Source organism: Natrix helvetica (assembly GCF_964273705.1).
Source record: "Natrix helvetica genome assembly, chromosome: 1".
NCBI classification, from domain to species: Eukaryota; Metazoa; Chordata; class Lepidosauria; order Squamata; family Natricidae; genus Natrix; species Natrix helvetica.
In genome coordinates, this window is record NC_138548.1 from 21,231,674 (window position 1) to 21,249,648 (window position 17,975).

The following is a 17,975-nucleotide window of genomic DNA, read 5'->3' on the forward strand; positions in this document are numbered from 1 at the left end:
CAATTCACCTAGCAATTGCAGTGATTTGCTTAACTGCGATAAGTGAAAAGTGGTAAAATTGGGTGTGACTCACTTAATTGCCTTGCTGTTCAGCAGAAGTTCTGATCCTAATGACGGTCATAAGTCAAGGGCTATGCGTCAAGCCCATCCTATAGGCTTTTTAAAGCAAATACTAATTTTGGCTGAGCTTGGCCTATAAACAGGTGCAGCCACGATTCCCTTCGAAGTTGAAAACTTTCAGAAGGCGGCAGTGTTAACTTCTTCCACGCGGTTGCCAAGAACATTACATGGATGTATCTATTTTTAATGTACGGTATTCAAATGTAAGTTCAACAGCCCTGGAGATAACCACAAAAATGCAGCTTCAGCTTGCTCAATTTCCCAGTTTAACCCAGGAGGGAACTAATCGTTTGATGACTCAGGCTGAGGTAAAGATATTCAGCACATGTCACGGAGTTTCTCTTAAGTCACAATTATTCCAAAGCTACTGAAAACTAGTTGATGAACTTTGCTTCTCATGTGGAGGAGCTTCCCTCCAGTCCACCTTGTCTGTTTCAAATGCTTGTTAGTTGAAATAGCCATCTTCCTCGTCTAAATAAAACCATGTCAGCATGCTGGCTGAGGAGTTGTGAGACGAAGTCCACACATCTTAATGTTGCCAAGTTTGAAAAACCCTAATTTAAATCATCTTGGTTTATAGAGAAGTACCACAAGATAATCTAGTCCAATATATATATATTTCAGGAGGCAACTGGACTTGCTTGTTTTTCTTTTGAAGATGTTTCGCTTCTCATCTAAGAAGCTTCTTCAGCTCTGACAGGATAGTGTGGAATGGAATCCTGTCAGAGCTGAAAAAGCTTCTTGGATGAGAAGCGAAACATCTTCAAAAGAAAAAAACAGAAACCCCAGCTGCCTCCTGAAAAAGCACTTTTGGGACAACCATGACCTGGATGACTGAGAATCTCTAGACTTTTAGCTATACAATTTGGGATGAACACCCTTTGAATGGGGTGGGAGTAGGAATGGATTTCCAGATCTGTGTAAGGAATATAAATCCTTCCATTCCCCAGTGTCCTATCAGAGCTGAAGAAGCTTCTTGGATGAGAAGCAAAACGTCTTCAAAAGAAAAAAAAACCCAGAAAGTCCAGTTGCCTCCTGAAAAAGCACCTTTGGGACAACCACGACCTGGATTGACTGCGAATCTCTACATACATATTTGGGGAGGGCTATCAGAGGCCTTTCTTTGCTGCCATCTAGCGACCGCTCAGATTTTCGCAGCCCCTATCTGCATAGCCCTGCCTTTATTATACCTCTCTATTAAGCGAACGGTTGCTGCTATTTAGCAGATGACAGATAAGCAAAATAGCTTCGCAAAGATTAAAAAAGCGCTTCCACAAATTATTCTGTCTCCTCCCTCGCCTCCACCAGAGCATTTCAATGACGTCATAGCAGAGCTGTTCCGCGTCTACATAGCTCGAGGTTTCGCCCATTTCCGCGTCCCGTCGGTTATGTTCGTGGCCCTTTCGGTGAACGCGAGCAACTCCGATTCGGATGTTTTCGGCTGTCTCCGGAATTTATGCCTCTTAGTCCTTTTAGCTTATGGACTCTCGTTTTAGCTTTCACCGCGTAGAGGTAATAATAACAACAACAATAATAATAATAACAATAATTAATAAATAATAATAATAAATAATAATAATTAATAATTAATAATACTTAATAATAATAATCGGCAAGTCACGGCGACCTTTATTTTCAGGTACATAATGGGGTTTTCCCCTGCTTGTTGGAAGTTGCAAAATCCTTCCACGGGTTGCTCTCTTTCTATACCAAGCAAATGTTGGCTTTGCTTAGTTTACAAAAAAAGGAGGAGGATTTACACTCGGGATATATTGCTCAGTTGGCTTTTTAAACCCCCTCCCCCCGTTTCCACGCATCTTCCACCCACGGCCCCTTCCTTACAGGAAAACCATTCACCCCTTGGCGTGATTGTCTTTTTATGTACACTGAGAGCGTATGCACCAAAGACAAATTCCTTGGGTGTCCAATCGAACTTGGCCAATAAAGAATTCTATTCTATTCTATTCACCCTGGAAGAAAGACCAGTATCGCTCAATGGCAACTAAGACCTCTAAAAGCGTCCGCTGCTTCAAACCCCAGCGCTGTGCTAGCGAAATCCGGGCTAAGAAAAACCTTATTCCCACGATTGCATTTTTAAAAAAAAAAGCCTTGCCCGGAAGCCCCCCAGTTCTACGGTTATTGCTAAGATAGGAGATGCTTGCCAGAAAATTAAACAGGACCAACTTAAGTTTTGGCCTCTCCTATCAGTAGACAGTAAGAAAGCTTGGTATCGCCTAGAGGGTTATTTATTTATTTACTGCGGGGAAAGGAAGCGCACAACAATCCAACTTTTGCAGACAAAAGGACGAATTTGTCGCTTTTCGACTCTTCGGGCGCGCTCGGGCAGAGACTCGTTTCTTTCCGCCAATCGCGTTCGGATCGTGTGGTGTTTTTTTTTTTCTTTCCTCCCTCCCTCTCTCCGAAGGATGAGACTTCGGTTATTCTCGGGTTTGGTCGTCAACTCTCGGCCCTTCCCGGTTTTCCTTCTTTCCCTGGGTTGCAGCTGCGTTCCCAGCGCCAAGAGCTGGCTGGAGCGAGGAGGAGGGGGAGCTTGAGGAGGAACGGGAGCGCTTCGTGGGCAAAAGGTAAGTTTAGGGGTGCAGGGAGGGGGAGTTGATTGTTCCACAATAGGGGAGCTCTCCCTTTTTATGCAGGGAGAATGGACGGCCAGTCTTTTCCAGCTCCTGGGTGCATTGCAAAGGATCCTTCCCGGGGGTGTGCGCGAAATTTGTGCCATGCAAATCCACCATTTCCCGTCGTTCGCGGGGGGCGAGGGGTCTGGGGGGGCAGATTCGATGGGGTCGGGGGAGCAGAAAGAAGGGGCGGTTTTCTGTGCTGTATTGCAGCCCTCGACTCTTATCTGGGTGCCCGGGGGTGGAAATAAGTCTCTGCCTCCGCTTTGGAAACAAAATTAAAATAAGGTTTATTTTTGGGAAATGGGCGCTAGGAAGAGGGGATAAGGAGTGGAGGCGGGGAGAGAATTTCTCCTCAAATTATTATAATTTTTTTTCTGTGCTACTTCCTTCCCTCTCCCCATCTGTGGAAAAAAAGGAGGGGGGACTTGTGCATTCCTGTCCCTCTTCATGTACTTGAGCTTTGCGCTGGTACTGTAATGCCCTCGCCGGCCCAGAAGGTACAATCAATTTTTAAAACATTTTTGCAAGAGGAAATGGCTTGTGGGAGAGGGAAACCTGACAGTTGAAGTGAAGTTGGGGGGGAGACCGGGACCTACCTCCCCACTCTGGAGTGCTGTGGCTTTTGTGGTGGGGAGAGCAGGAAGCAGCTAAGTAGAGTCTGATGATCTCTAGAATTTGAATCTGGTTCTTGAACCCAAGACTGATGGGGCAGGAACAGCCGCCCATCATCCTCTCAGGATTTCCAAGTTTTTTTAAAAAAAGATGATGGTAATATTTCACCATAGTGAATAATGTGTTGCTTTTATTTTCTTTTTTTTTAAAAAAACCCAGAACTTATTTTGCCCAGAGCATCTCTTTGTGAAGTTGTAAGAGGCATCCTTTGAGTTTCCTTTTTGATGGTTTTCCATGGTTCAAGGGGGGAAAAAAAGTTGGGAGAAAGGCAAATATTTCCAGGATTTGCCAATTATTTTGGGTGATCCTGGTTGCTAAAACGTTTTTGGGGCCTAAAGCAGACGGTTTTTGCCTTACTGTGTAGAAATTGTGGTTTTGTGTGTGTTTAGAAATGGCGGTACGGTGTTGCAGGGTCTTTTCCCAATCTTGATTTTGGCTCTTTGGGCCATGCTGGTGTTCGCGGTTGCAACCTTTGCCCTCGAGTTGGTTGCCGCCTCCCTCCTTCGGATCAGTCTTCTTAAACTTGCTGGTAGTGCTGAGATTGCAATTGTCAATCTTTTCATGAAAGATACCAGGGTCAAGAGAGTTATCTGCTGTATTTGTCATTTCGACTTGATTTTCCAAGTTGGTCTAATCTTATTTTCCACCCTTCCCCTTGGAGCTACAATGAGATTACCTTATCTAGCGTTCATACAGTGTCCACATCAAGAATCTGGTCCTCAGTTTTAAAAGTTTATTCCTTTCTAATCCCTGGATTAGGTCTCCTCCTCTTCCTGCTTCTTCTGCCTCTTCCTGCTCCCTGTGTTTTCATAAGCTCACCTGCCAACAAAGCTCTTCTCAGCTCCTCAGGCAGCTCCCATTTTCCTCAGGATCCTTCCTTGAAGCTCCTAGGGCCACCTTCCCTGTTCCCACAGCCTGTACCCATCCAGCATTCATCTGACTCTGGTAAAATTAAGCCCTCTGGCCAAGAGACTGTACCCCTTTTGTGTCTTGCATGCACCTGGTGCTTCCTTCAGCACAAATCCTGGATGAGCTGCCACATCTGTCGTAAAAAGTTGGGCTGGAGAAGGCTCTGCCTCCCAGAGCAGGCTTATTCTGAACAGCAGCAGCTGCTGCCCACATTCCAGGCAGCATCTGGCACAGCCAAAATGTCGCTCGCTCAAGCGAGCTTTTCTCCCAGGAGTTTCAGTGGCTTCTCTCCCTTTTTGCATCCTGCAAAGATTTCTGCATCTGAACCATATTCCTTCTCTATGTTTCAGAAGGAGCCTGTGTAAAAGAAACAGCACTCTCTTCTCTCCAAAATTCAGTGTAGCCCTGAAAGTTATTTGCAGTATAAGGAGTCCTTGACTTTCAACCTTTTGTTTAGTGTCTGTTCGAACTTACAATAAAATAGAATACCAAAGTTGGAAGGAATCTTGGAGGTCTTCTAGTCCAACCCCCTGCCTAGTCAGGAAGCCCTATACCAGTGATGGCGAACCTTTTTTGGCTCGCGTGCCACAAGTGGGGGGAGCGCAGGGGGGGTCGAGTGCGGGCGTGCCGCACCCATAATGCAACGCGCTACCCCCCAGTGCGCATGCGCGCACAATGCGTGACAACCCCCCCCCTTTTACATGCTTTTTTCGCCCTCCCCAGCCTCTAGGGGCTTTATAGGAGCCTGGGGAGGGCTAAAGGAGCCTCCACCGACCCCCCGGAGGCCCTCCGGAGGCTTCAGGGACCGTCCGGAGGCTTCCCTGAAGCCCTTGGAGCGCTTAAAACCACCCTCCGAGCAACCCGGAAGTCACTTCCGGGTTGCTCGGAGGGTCGTTTTAAGTGCTCCGAAGGCATCAGGGAAGCCTCGGACGGTCCCTGAAGCCTTCGGAATGCTTAAAACGACCCTCCGAGCAACCCGGAAGTCACTTCCGGTTTGCTCGGAGGGTGGTTTTAAGCGTTCCGAAGGCTTCAGGGACGGTCCCTGAAGCCTCCGGGGGGGCGGGGGAGGCTCTTTTCGCCCTCCCCAGGCTCCTATAAAGCCTCTGGAGCCTGGGGAAGGCGAAAAATAGCTTTTAAAAAGGTGAACTCAGCTGGCCAGCGGGCGCATGCGCGCTGGCCAGCTGACAGGGCAGCGCCTCGCGTGCCCTGACAAATGGCTCTGCATGCCACTTGTGGCACGCGTGCCATAGGTTCGCCATCACTGCCCTATACCATTTCAGACAAATGGTTATCCAACATCTTCTTAAAAACTTACAGTGTTGGAGCATTCAACTCCAACGACAATGCTGCAGACAAAAGTGACTTAGAACTGTTTTTCATACTTACGACCATTTGCAGTATCCGCACAGTCCCGTGATGAGAATTCAGATGCCTGGCAACTGGTCCATATTTATAATGGTTGCAACCTCCCAGGGTCACATGATCACTTTTTGCAGCCTTCTGACAAGCAAAGTCAATGAGGAAGCCAGATTCCATTAACAGCTGTTTTATTAATTTAACAATTGCAGTGTTTCATTTAACAGGTGTTGCAAGAAAGGTCATAAAATGGGGCAAAACCCAGTTAACAACGGTCTCATTTAGCAACAGAACTTTTGGGCTCAAAGGTAGTCATAAGTTGAGCACTACCAGTATTCCATCCCTGGCAAGTTAAAATAAGTGACTCTTAGAACGTAGTTAGGGACGCGGTGGCTCAGGGCCTAAGATGCTCAGCTTGTCAGTGAGAAAGGTTGGCAGTTTGGCGGTTTGAATTTCTAGTGCCACATAATGGAGTGAGCTCCCGTTCCTTGTCCCAGCTTCTGCCAACCTAGCAGTTCGAAAGCATGTAAAAATTAAGTAGAAAAATAGGGACCACCTTTGGTGGGAAGGTAACAGCGTTCTGTGCGACTTTGGTGTTTAGTCATGCTGGCCACATGACCACGGAGACGTCTTTGGACAATGCTGGCTCTTCGGCTTTGAAACGGAGATGAGCACCACCCCCTAGAGTCGGGAACGACTAGCACATATGTGCGAGGGGAACCTTTACCTTTAGGACATAGTTGAAGGGGATTGTGAGCAGAAATGAAGCCGTTGGACAGTAGATCAAAAAACCTGGTGCCCTTACTTGATTTGAGCTTCAGTTGTCTTCAGTGCCAACCAACATGGTTTCAAGACAAGAGTGTGTGTGCATTGTAGAAACTGAATCCAGAGGGCTCTCTGGGTTACCCATCTGCATATTAGAAATGTCTAATGAGAGCATAAAATTTGGAATCTCCCCAAGTTTATTTCAGGGAGTGGGGGATGTCAGGTTTCAGTGATTATTCTGCACTAAATTAGAAACTGTGAACAAAGAGCCAATTTCAGATGCAACCCATATGGACTTAATTAAAGTAGAACTATTAAATATGCTGAGGGGAGTGAGGCCCACTTCATGAGCTCTGGAAAGGTCAGAGGAGGATACTGTAAAGCCAAAGGAGTTTTTGGATAAGTCAAAGATACTCCTGGGAAAAAAGCCATGTTCCTCCATCATATCAAAAAGTCAGGAGGAATCTGACAGCACCTTTTCAGTCTTACAAACTTGATTAAAAGTCATGAGCCGAAGATGAATCTGATAAAGTGACCTGCAACTCACTGAAACCCATAAGTTTTAATTAGTTATGGTCATCTGAAAAGATATCTCTAGACTCATTTTGATTTTGGAATATTAAAATTTCAAAGAAAAAGTCCCCTGGAGATATTTGAGATCAATAGCAGAGGTGTCCAGCCTTGGCAACTTTAAGACTTGTGGATGGCTGGAGAATTCTGGGAATTGAAGTGCCCAAGTCTTAAAGTTGCCAAGGTTGGATACCCCTGATCTAGAGAAAAGATGTCATTACTGATGGAGATGGCAAAAGTAAACTGTTTCAAAGGGATGAGCAGAGAAAGGGCTTATCGTATTTTTCAGAGAGTAAGACATTTCGGAGTATAAGACGCACCAAGATTTTGAAGAGGAGATAATTTTTTTTAAGGTTTTGCCCTCCCCATCCCCCAGGAGCACTTTGCAGGCCTCCCAAGCACTCTGCATGCCCTGTTTTTTGGGTTTGGGAGAGTTTGGGAGGCGTGCAAATTGCTCCTGGGGGCCGGGGAGGGCAAAAACGCGATGCGTGGGGGGTTTGGGAGGTGAAAAATGGGCCCCTTTTTTGCCAAAAAAAAAAAAAAACAGGATGTGCAGAGAGTTTGGAAGGCCTGCAGAGTGCTCCTGGGGACTTGGGAGGGCAAAAACACCCCCATTTTTGTGAAAAATGGACCCATTTTCATTCGTTTTTGCCCTCCCCAGCCCTAGGAACACTCTACAGACCTCCCAAACCCTCTGCATGCCCAGGTTTTTGCGAAAAATGGTCCTGTTTTTTGCTCGATTTTGCCCTTCCCAGTCCCCAGGAGCACTTTGCAGGCCTCCCAAAACAGGATACGCAGGGCAGGGTTTTGGTAGGCCAAAAGTTGCTGTATTCAGTGTATAAGACGCACCAACGTTTTTGCACCCTCTTTTAGGGGGGGGAAAGTGTGTCTTATACTCTGAAAAAAACGGTAATTCAAGAGGCAGCAAGAATTGTGGATTTCTATCCAGAATCACAAGGATAGGAACAGTCAACCAGAGATGATGGATTTGAACAATTGGGATCTTTCCAGGTCTGCTCTCAAGCGAGGGAGACATAAGATGAAAATTTGCAAGCTTGTGTAAGATGTATTTGCTTGTTTTGGTCTCTTCTTTTGCAAAATAAGTCTACCTTTTCTGTTCTGGTACCTGTTGTAACCCCTTTAGTATTTGTATGTTTGGTGACTTCTATATATTACAATTCAAACCCATTATAGGTAGTCCTTGACTTACAACCACAATTGAGTCCAAAACATCCTTTGCTAAATGAGACATTTGTTGAGGGTTGCTCAGTTTTACGACCTTCCTTGCCGCAGTTGTTAAGTGAATCGCTACACGTGTTAAATTAGTAAAACAGTTGTTCAGTGAACTTGGCTTCTCCGTTGACTTTGCTTGTTAGAAGATGGCAAAAGGGGGATCACATGATCCCCTTTTGTGTGAAAAAACGGTCATAAGTCACTTTTTTGAGTGAAGATGTAACTTCAAACGGCCACTAAACAAAGTGTTGTGAGCCGAGGACTACCTGTAGTATTGTTCAATAGCAATAAAGAAGATAAGGAAGGAAATGTGAAGGCTAGATCAGGGGTGTCCAAAATTGGGAACTTTAACACTTGTGGACTTCAACTCCCAGAATTCTGGAAGTTGAAGTCCACAAAGTTCCTAAGTTTGGACACCCCTGGCCTAGATATTGCTGGTTCACTCTCAGCTCAGCAGATAAGAAAGGAGCTATAAGTAACTAGCCACCATTTTCATGAAGGTTGGTGACAGAGAAGAGAGGTATAAGAGAGGATCCATCTTTGGTGTTTGGGATTCTAAAATGGACCCTGAAGGCCAGGTTAAAATAGCTCCTGAATGGGATTCTCACATTCCTGCAGTTGCTCCTTCCAAGTGGGTGAACTTAATGGACATCTTTAGGAGGACATTTTGCCATTTTAAGATCCTCTCGAGAGAAGCCACGGATTTATATTCAATTCTTTGAAAACAAAAGATGTCCAGATATTTGGTATTTAACTTTGATGTACATAATTCTCATGTTGGAGTTTGAAATCAGTAGGGGAGATATCCAGGTGGGCAAAGGCTGAATTAGGGAAAGAGAGAAATATATTGACTGTAACTAAGTAAATCACCACGGTGCTGTATTTTTAGTCAGATTTGAAGTCCGCTTAACCAAAGCCAATCAATTCAAATCCATATATATTAAGAACATGGGAAGGATCTTGCCAGATCGGATTAAAAGGGCCTGTTGGTAGTTTGTTTTCTTGACGATGGTATGGCATTAGTTTGCCATAGTTTTCTCTGGTGGTTTTTTTTTTTTTTTAGCCTCCTATGTTAGCATATACCTGGAATCATCTACCATCCAAGAACTAATCTGCTCAACCATGATAAATAATATTGAGACTTTAGGCAGTTGTCAAACAGAATAGTCCCCGGAAAGCTGAAATACTCCCAAGGAAGCAACATTGTGTACTTTTTTTTTAATGTAAGAGAGACTCTAAGGTAGACTGTCACAAGAGCTGGAAGTTTAACGACCCTGTTTATTATTGCCATTGTTGTTTCCTGATCTATCTTCAGTTTTTCTCCAGCCCATTCTAGATCCATGGAGTATTTTTCTAGGGAGAATGCTAGATTGTTGTACTTGGACAGGAGTTAATAACACACACACACACACACACACACACACTCAGCCTGTTTAACTTAGGCAGTAGCAGAGATTGTATGTGTTGGCGTGGGGGAAGGGCTGATGGGAGATAGCGTTCCCTGGGATAGAGATTTCTAAGGCACAATAGGGCAGAAGTTCCTCCTGCCGCCTCCTTCAATCTCTTCCCTGGACTTGGTTCAAATTTTGCAAATGTGCATGTTTGTGTATGTGTGTGTGAGAGAGACACAGAGAGAGAGAGAGAGAGAGAAAGAGAAGTGCGCGAGAGAGCTATTGGTTGAAAGAGGGGAGAGCGAAAGAGAGATGAATTCCAGACTTCTGTTCCCAGTACAGTGTGAACTTCTAATGCCCTTCTCTGCGGCTTGCTCCAAGTCTTTCCAGCCATTTTTTAAAAGAAATGTCCTAAATAAATCCATTGTCATACATTTTCTAGCCTGCAAGAAATACGAGAACTGGGAACAGGAAAACTTGAGATATCCAGCTTAAAAGGGAGAAGGGAGATAAAACTTGCCTTGTTCATAAATGTCGGGCTGGGAATTGAGATGGATTTGTGTTGCAATTGAGAAATTCTATTCCTGATTTCAGAGATTCACTTGAGAACAAAACTGGTCAGGTCTCTGGTCACTATCATGCACATCTGGCTGCTTTTATTCCCAACTAGCCGATAACCTGGCATTGCCCGGGTATTTATTTCTAGGGAGGAAAATGTCCGGACCAAATGTAATTTCTAATGTTTGATTTTTCCTCTTACCAGAGGAAGCCCCCTTGTGGAGTACTGTGAAGCCGTTACCATGGCAACTCCACTGCACTGTACAGTAGAAGCCATTTTATGGCAGTACAGTAGAAGCCATTTAAAGGAACAACAGGCTGTATCTTAACAGAACACCACCCCCATCCCCGAGGGGTGTTAAGGGTGTCTTACCCCTATAGTATTTTTCTCCAGAGAGTAAGTCATCTGTATACCAAGTTTGGTTGAAATTCCTCAAGGCGTTCCAGAGTTATGCTGGAACAGACGCACACACTTGTAGATAGATCGATCTTCTGGACTCTTGTTAGTGTGCTTTGTGAAGCGAAGAGCTGCTCACCGCCTGGCCTAACAACAAGGGTTGCTTGTTCTGAGAAACATGACTTGGGATCAAAGTATCTCATGGTTACCTCAGAGCAGTCTTTCTTATCTAGGTTTTCCTGGCTGTTTAATATACCTGGGGAGAGGTTTCTGGCACCTAAGATGGCTATACAGGTATTCCTTGACTTACTACCACAATTGAGTAGAAACATTTCTATTGCTGAATGAAGACGGTTAAGAGAGTTTCGCCGACCTTCCTTGCTACAGTTGTTAAATGAATCACTTCAGTTAAGCTAGTAACACCGTTGTTAAGTGAATCTGGCTTCCCCGTTGATTTTGTTCGTCAGAAGGTCGCAAAAGATATGACCCCCGGGACACTGCAGCCGTCACAAATGTGAGCCAGTTGCCAGACATCTAAATTTTGGTCATGTAACCATGGGGATTCTGCAACAGTTGTGTGAAAAATGGTTGTAAGTCACCTTTTTCCTTTCTGTTGTAACTTTGAACCCTCTTTAAAAGTACATGCTGCCTGTACTTGGACTTCTCTTTCCTTTGTTTTTGCACAACTCTTTTGTAAGACCTTTCTGCATTTTTATTGAGACCTACCCCCCCCCCAATTGCTTCCTTTCTGCTGTCTTTTTAGTATCAAAAAATTTATTAGTTTATCAGAGTATAAAATACAAGGGAGAATGAAAATAATGGGAAACTAGGGAAGAAGAGAGGAGGGGGAAAAGGGTAGAAAGGAAAAAAGAAAAAGGCATTGATTTCTGACTCTTTTTAGCACAGTAGAAAATAACATTACAACCTCTAGTTTACTTTTATAATACATACTAGCCATTTCTATAACAACGAACCTATCTAATCAGCAAAACCAAAATCAGAGCTTCGGTTTTTTTCATCAGAAGCACAACATCCAGGAGCTGTTTCCAAATAAAGACAAAATTAGAACTATTCTTTGAATAAAACAATGTAACTGTCTCTACTTTTTTTTCCTGGTGTAGAAAATAATATCTATTTCTATTTGCACTATTCTATGAGGATAAGCTGGAAGGAGTTGACTTAAATTTTATGAGTTAATTGGAGTTAGGACATATTTTTATTAGTCTGACATACGTAATTGAAATAAAGTTCTGATATAGCTTTGTATTTGTAAAGTGGGTTTGAAAATACAGTTTTTATTGTATATAATGCTTGTGTAATTCCTAAAGCTTGTAAAATATTATTGAAGGTGTATTTGAAAGTATCTTGTTAAGAGAAAGTGAAAAAAGATCTATTAGAATTTAATGATTTTACAAATATGATTAAAGAAAGGTTTTTAGATGGATGTTGAGAAAAAGTTTTTTTCCCCTTTAAGGTTAAAGAACCTGAAAGACTCGAGTGAATTTTGCTAATATAAAGAATGATAGTCTTTTCTGCTGTCTCAGTCATATTTTTGTCTTCTCTTTCCTTGTTCTTAGTATTTCTCTCTTTTAATCTTGCTGTAGTGCTGAGCTCCATTTCTGCTAGCTGCTTGGGACACCTCCTAAAATCAAATATAAGTATTAGCTAGAGGGATGTGGTGGCTCAGTGGCTAAGATGCTGAGCTTGTTGATCAGAAAGGTCGGCAGTTCGACAGTTCGAATCCCTAGTGCTGCGTAACGGAGTGAGCCCCCGTTACTTGTCCCAGCTTCTGCTAACCTAGCAGTTTGAAGGCCTGTAAAAATGCAAGTAGAAAAATAGGGACCACCTTTGGTGGGAAGGTAACAGTGCTCCATGCACCTTCGGCGTTTAGTCATGCCGGTCACATGACAGCACTGGCTCTTCGGCTTTGTAACAGAGATGAGCACCGCCTCCTAGAGTCAGGAACGACTAGCACACATGTGCGAGGGGAATCTTTACCTTTAAGTATTAGCCCCCTTACTAAGGAAGCATGCTGTTGAAGTTTATCTGAGTGACGGTCTCCCTTCCTTTACCTTTTCCAGAGTCCTGCACATCACAACTTCTTCCCAAACATCTTTGAGATCCTGAGCTGTGGTTTGCCTCTCCTCCCTAGACCACCTGCAAGGGCTGGATTATGCTTGTCACGTTCTCCCTTTGCTTCATCATCTGGTTGAATCGTGGCTTCAAGTTACGGGAACGACGGGGCTGTACTTAGGGCCCGGCCGTTCATGCCAGCGGACCCAGGAGACTTTCACCTTCATGCAGAGCTCTTGAGAGGGAAGCAGGACAGCTACCTTCAGTTCACCCCTCTCTTCCACTTTTTCCCTCGCCGGTGCATTTGCTTGGCTTTTTCCAGGGGACTATGGGGAGCACAGAAGGCTTCCAATATCGGGCGCTCTACCCCTACTGCAAGGAACGCAATGAAGACATCGATCTGTTACCTGGGGACACCTTGGTGGTGAGCAAGGGGGCCTTGCAGGCACTGGGCTTTAAGGATGGAGATGAGCAGATGCCGAACCAGATTGGCTGGATTTTGGGGGTCAACGAGCGCACCAAACAAAAGGGGGATTTTCCAGGCACATATGTGGAATATGTGGGGCCAGTGAAAATCTCTCTCCCGTCCCATCGTTCCAGGGTCGCCAGGCCACTGCCCGCCACTCCTGGAACAGGGGCATCCCACGCTCCAGAGGAACAGGGTGAGTACCTGCGTCCGGGTGCAAAGTGAGAGGAAGGGCTTGCAAGAGGGAGGAAGAAAATGGCTTCAGGTCGGGCTTTTGAAAAATGCTGTTCCAGAAACGTCCAGTCCAGGAAAAGGCTACCAACAACAAGAACACACCATTCATTGTTCTGCTCCAACCAGTTTCCTGGTTCCTGTTGGCTGGACTTGCCATCTGCCCCCGCAGAGCGAGTAGGTAGGCCCAGCTGCTCCCTGGTCTCCTGAGCGGGAACAGCCCGGAGGCTTGAGATGCCCTGCCCAGAATAAGGGGCATCTGCACAGAGAAGTGATGCCTGGGTGCACATTTGAAGCCAGCAAGCAGTGTGGCCTCAAATTATGGGCTTCAGGGTCACGTGCGGTAACTTACCACATCAAAGGGCAGAGAGGTTGTCGGAAAAGAAATCATAAGCTAGCCAAGGGAGACTATTTTTCTCATTAGGCTTCCCAGCAATTTAGCCAGTGGAGGAGAGGAAGTCCTGCCAGGATGTGTTGTTGTTCTGTTAAATCGTAAAATCTATTTATATGTGGGGGGTTTTTTTTTTGAATGGACGAACCAGGTACTCCCAAGAGGGAGCTGCGAATGTTAAAAAGAAGGATGGATTTATTTTTGTAAAAACGCTTATAAATAATGCCAGGAGCAAGGATCCTAGGCACATGAAATTAAACGGTTGATGGATAGAGACATCCTAATTTGGCACTTTCCAAAAATAGGTGGGTTCCCAGCTGGCTAAGCTGGGATGTGGTCAAACACACGTTAAAAAACAGGTAGCGTTTGATTGTAACCACGGTCCTGAGTTTTTTGACCATGTGGTGTGAATACCCTCCTGTGGTTAAGAATCTTGGGAGTTACAGTCCATGCCAGAATGGAGGATGTTTGGTTAGACAACTTTGGTTTAAATCAGTGGTTCCCAATGTGGGGCCGACTCCCCACAGGGGGGCAATTTGATTTTTCATGGGGGCAATTTGAACCTTGCTTTAACCAAGTTAATGGTCTTTTAGGCTTCCTCCGTGTGAGTAGAGTTCACTTTTTGAGCAAAGTAAGAATTATATGTCACAGGCGGGGCATCAGGATTTTAGAGATGCTTAGGTGGGACATGGACAAAAAAAAGGTTGGGGACCCCTGGTCTAAAGCCCTAACTAAAGAGAAGTTTTCTTTAAACAGCTATCCGTTTTTCTTTCTCAAGGCAGATCGTCTTCAACTTACAACCAGAATTGAGCCCAATTATGAGTCTGTTGCTAAACGAGACATTTGTTAAATTTGAGTTTTGCCCCATTTTACGACTTTTCTTGCCACATTTATTAAGCGAATCACTGCATTCTTAAATTAGTAACACGGTTGTTAAGTGACTGTGGTTTCCCCATGGACTTTGCTTGTCAGAAGGGGGCAAAAGGAGATCCTAATTCTCTGGGACACTGCAACCGTCATAAATGTGAGTCAATTGTCAGGCATCCAAATGTAAATCACATGACCTCGCTGAAACGGTCGTAAGTGTGTAAAACGATCATGTCACTTTTTTTCGGTGCCGTTGTAACTTTAAATGGTCACTAAATGAACTGCTGTAAGTTGAGGACTACCTGTAAATGTTTTCTTCCCTTTCCATTGCAGGTAGTCCTTGATTTACAACAGCTCATTTAGTGACCGTTCAAAGTTGCAACAGCACTAAAAACGTGATTTATGATCATTTTTCACACTTACGACCATTGCAGCCTTCCCATGGTCATGTGATCAAAATTTAGACACTTGGTAACAGATTCACTTTTTGGTCACAAAAGGTGATCCGTGTTCGTGACCTTCTGACAAGCAAAATCAGTGGGGAAGCCAGATTTACTTAACAATCATGTTACTAACTTAACAATTGCAGTGATTCACTTAACAACTGTGATACGAAAGGCCATAAAATGGGGGCAAAACTCCATTAACTGTCTCGCTTAGCAACATAAAGTTTGGGCTCAATTGTGGTCGTATGTCAAGGACTATCTGTACCTGACTAGCCACATCTTTGGGAGATAATGACTCCTACCTGGTATTGTGGCTCCTGTTGATTTTCAGAATGAATGATTCAGCTTTCTTTTTTCACATGTGACTTACTACTAATATAATCCTTGGTGGGTTATGGGCTGAGCTCTCTCTGAACCCCAATCCCTGCCCTGCTGTGATGACTCGGCTGCCCCCAAAAGTCTAGACAGATTGTGAGAAAATACAAAATCTGGGTGTAGCACTACCAGTTGAGGCAAATGTTTTTAGGAAGAAGTTTTGTTTCATCTCCTTGACAGGACAGGTGTGAGATTTTTTTGGTTTAAAATCCCTACATTGGAGACATTGAAAATAATTTGAAAAACTTTCTGCGTCCATCTGTGAACAACAGTGGGTGGGGGAATAGTTTAAGTGCTTGCTGGAAAAAGAAAGAGAGAGAAAGAGAGAGAGAGAGAGAAAAAACAACAGGAAAAAAGAAAGAGAAAGAAAGAGAGAGATAGAAAGAGGGAGAGAAATAAAGAAAGGGAAAGAGAGAGAGAGAAAGAGAGAAAGGAAAGAAAGAGAGAAAAAGTGAGAGAGAAAGGAGAGAGAGAGAAAGAAGGAAGGAATGAAAGAAAAAGAAAGAAAGAAAGAGAAAGAGAGAAAGAAAGAGAGAGAGAAAGAAAGAGAGAAACAGGAAAAAAGAAAGAAAGAGAAAGAAAGGGAAGGAAAGAGAGAGAGAGAAAGAGAAAGGAAAGAAAGAGAGAGAAAGAGAAAGAAAAAGAGAGGAAGAAGGAAGGAAAGAAAGGGAAGGAAAGAGAAAGGAAAAAAAGAAAGAGAAATAGAGAGAGAAAAAGAGAGAGAGAGAAAGAAACAGGAAAAAAGAAAGAAAGAGAGAAAGAAAGGGAAGGAAAGAGAGAGAGAGAAAGAGAAAGGAGAGAAAGAGAAAGAAAAAGAGAGGAAGAAGGAAGGAAAGAAAGGGAAGGAAAGAGAAAGGAAAAAAGAAAGAGAAATAGAGAGAGAAAAAGAGAGAGAGAGAGAAAGAAAGAAGGAAAGAAAGAAAGAATAATAGCACCAGAAGCAAAAAAAAGTTCTCTTGGCCCATGTTTCTTCCATTTTCCCTTGGAAAAAAATTCTTATCAAGGTAGCTGAGAACAGAAACGGAATTCTTTACAGGCAGCCAAAATCAGCTTTCCTTCCCGTTTCCTTATTCATCAGCTAATTTTCATTGAAGAAGGGAGGCCCAATGCTGAACCATTGCAAGGGGGAAATGGACTGCTTAGTGTAGGTGTTTTACACACACACACACACACACACACACACACACACAAACACGGATAAACGAGCGTGCGTGCATGCACACACTGTTTCACAATCAGGAATGTGCTGACTTGACATTCTCCGGCTGAGCCAGAGGATTTGACGCCGTCGGCTGTGGGGCTTTGGGGGCCAGAGCTGGCCTAAGGCCAGCTTGCAAGGAAACAGTCCGGGAGCGTTTCTGGCTTTCTTTCTTTCTTTCTTTCTTTTTTAGTGGAGTGACCTAGAGTGCTTTTAAAATAGGTTTAAAATTTCTTTTTTTTTTTTCCTTACAAAGTGCAAAGTAGAGCCCAAGGCAGCTGCAAAGGGCACTCCTGGGCAAGAGGAATTGGCACCTGTTTCACAAGTGAAGCCAACTGATTGCCAGATGCCCAGTTGAGTCTGGAAAAACCAGACCTTATTTAAATAAAATCAGGAGAATTAGCAGGTCATAGTGGAAGCTGCTTGCCTCTTTTATGGTTCTCGGAGATTATAAATGAATAAATATAAAGATTAAAATTCTGGACCTTAGCATCTGGGCAGGTTCCACCTTTAGGATCATCCAGGTTTTTTATTTATTTATTTTTACGTTGAGTTCATTAAACACGTGTGTAGCCTTTTGACTCCTTAGAGCCCTTCAGTTATACCATCCATAATCTTTGCAACAATCGTTCAAAAACATGCCAGTGTTATTATCCCAAATTGCAGTTGGAAGGATCCTAATCCCAGAGTCACTGTTTGGTTATGTTTGCACAACATGCTTCACCCTAAATTTAAGATAGCAATGTCCCACATTTGCTTGGGTCACATACTACCCTCGTATAAACCTGTTTTGCTTACCGTGATGACCTTGTCACACAACTCCTTAAGACAATCAGTGGATCCTGTCCCATATCACGCTGAATCACAAACTACGCACGTCATTTGAACCCACTGTCATGCGTTGCAGGAATTCAGTCTTGTTTCTGTTCATTCCTTTGATTGTGATTCTGTATTAATAATAGGTCACAGTAGCTGTATTAATGATAGGTTGTCACTGGACATATTTATTCAGACTCAGTTATCAAATTTATACAGGTAGTCCTTTTCTTACGGTGTAATTAAACCTGCAATTTTGGCTTTAATACATGACTGTCATAAAGTGAGTTTCAATGTGATCACACCTGAATGTACAGCTTTTTTTTTTTTTTTGGTAGTATGCTATGGACATTAAATGAATGCCACCGTTGTTAAACAAATCCATTATTCCTGATGTGGCTTTTCTTTTGCCAGAAATATTGGTACCTCGAATTTCTTCTATTTCTAGAGTTGTCTTGGAGAGAGAGAAGGACAGCATATAAATTTAATACATTTTAAAAAGTCT

At 43.7% G+C, this 17,975-nt stretch overlaps 1 protein-coding gene across 1 annotated transcript in view; it reads left to right on the plus strand.

Annotated features, from left to right (window-relative positions):
- The first annotated feature begins 2,551 nt into the window (after positions 1 to 2,551).
- PIK3R2 (phosphoinositide-3-kinase regulatory subunit 2) overlaps positions 2,552 to 17,975 on the plus strand; it is a 45,925-nt gene continuing 30,501 nt past the window's right edge. The window contains exons 1-2 of the mRNA XM_081943480.1: positions 2,552 to 2,705; positions 12,689 to 13,342. Of these exons, the coding sequence (XP_081799606.1) occupies positions 13,009 to 13,342 (334 nt within the window). The 5' untranslated portion in view covers positions 2,552 to 2,705; positions 12,689 to 13,008. The remainder of the gene's footprint in view (positions 2,706 to 12,688; positions 13,343 to 17,975) is intronic.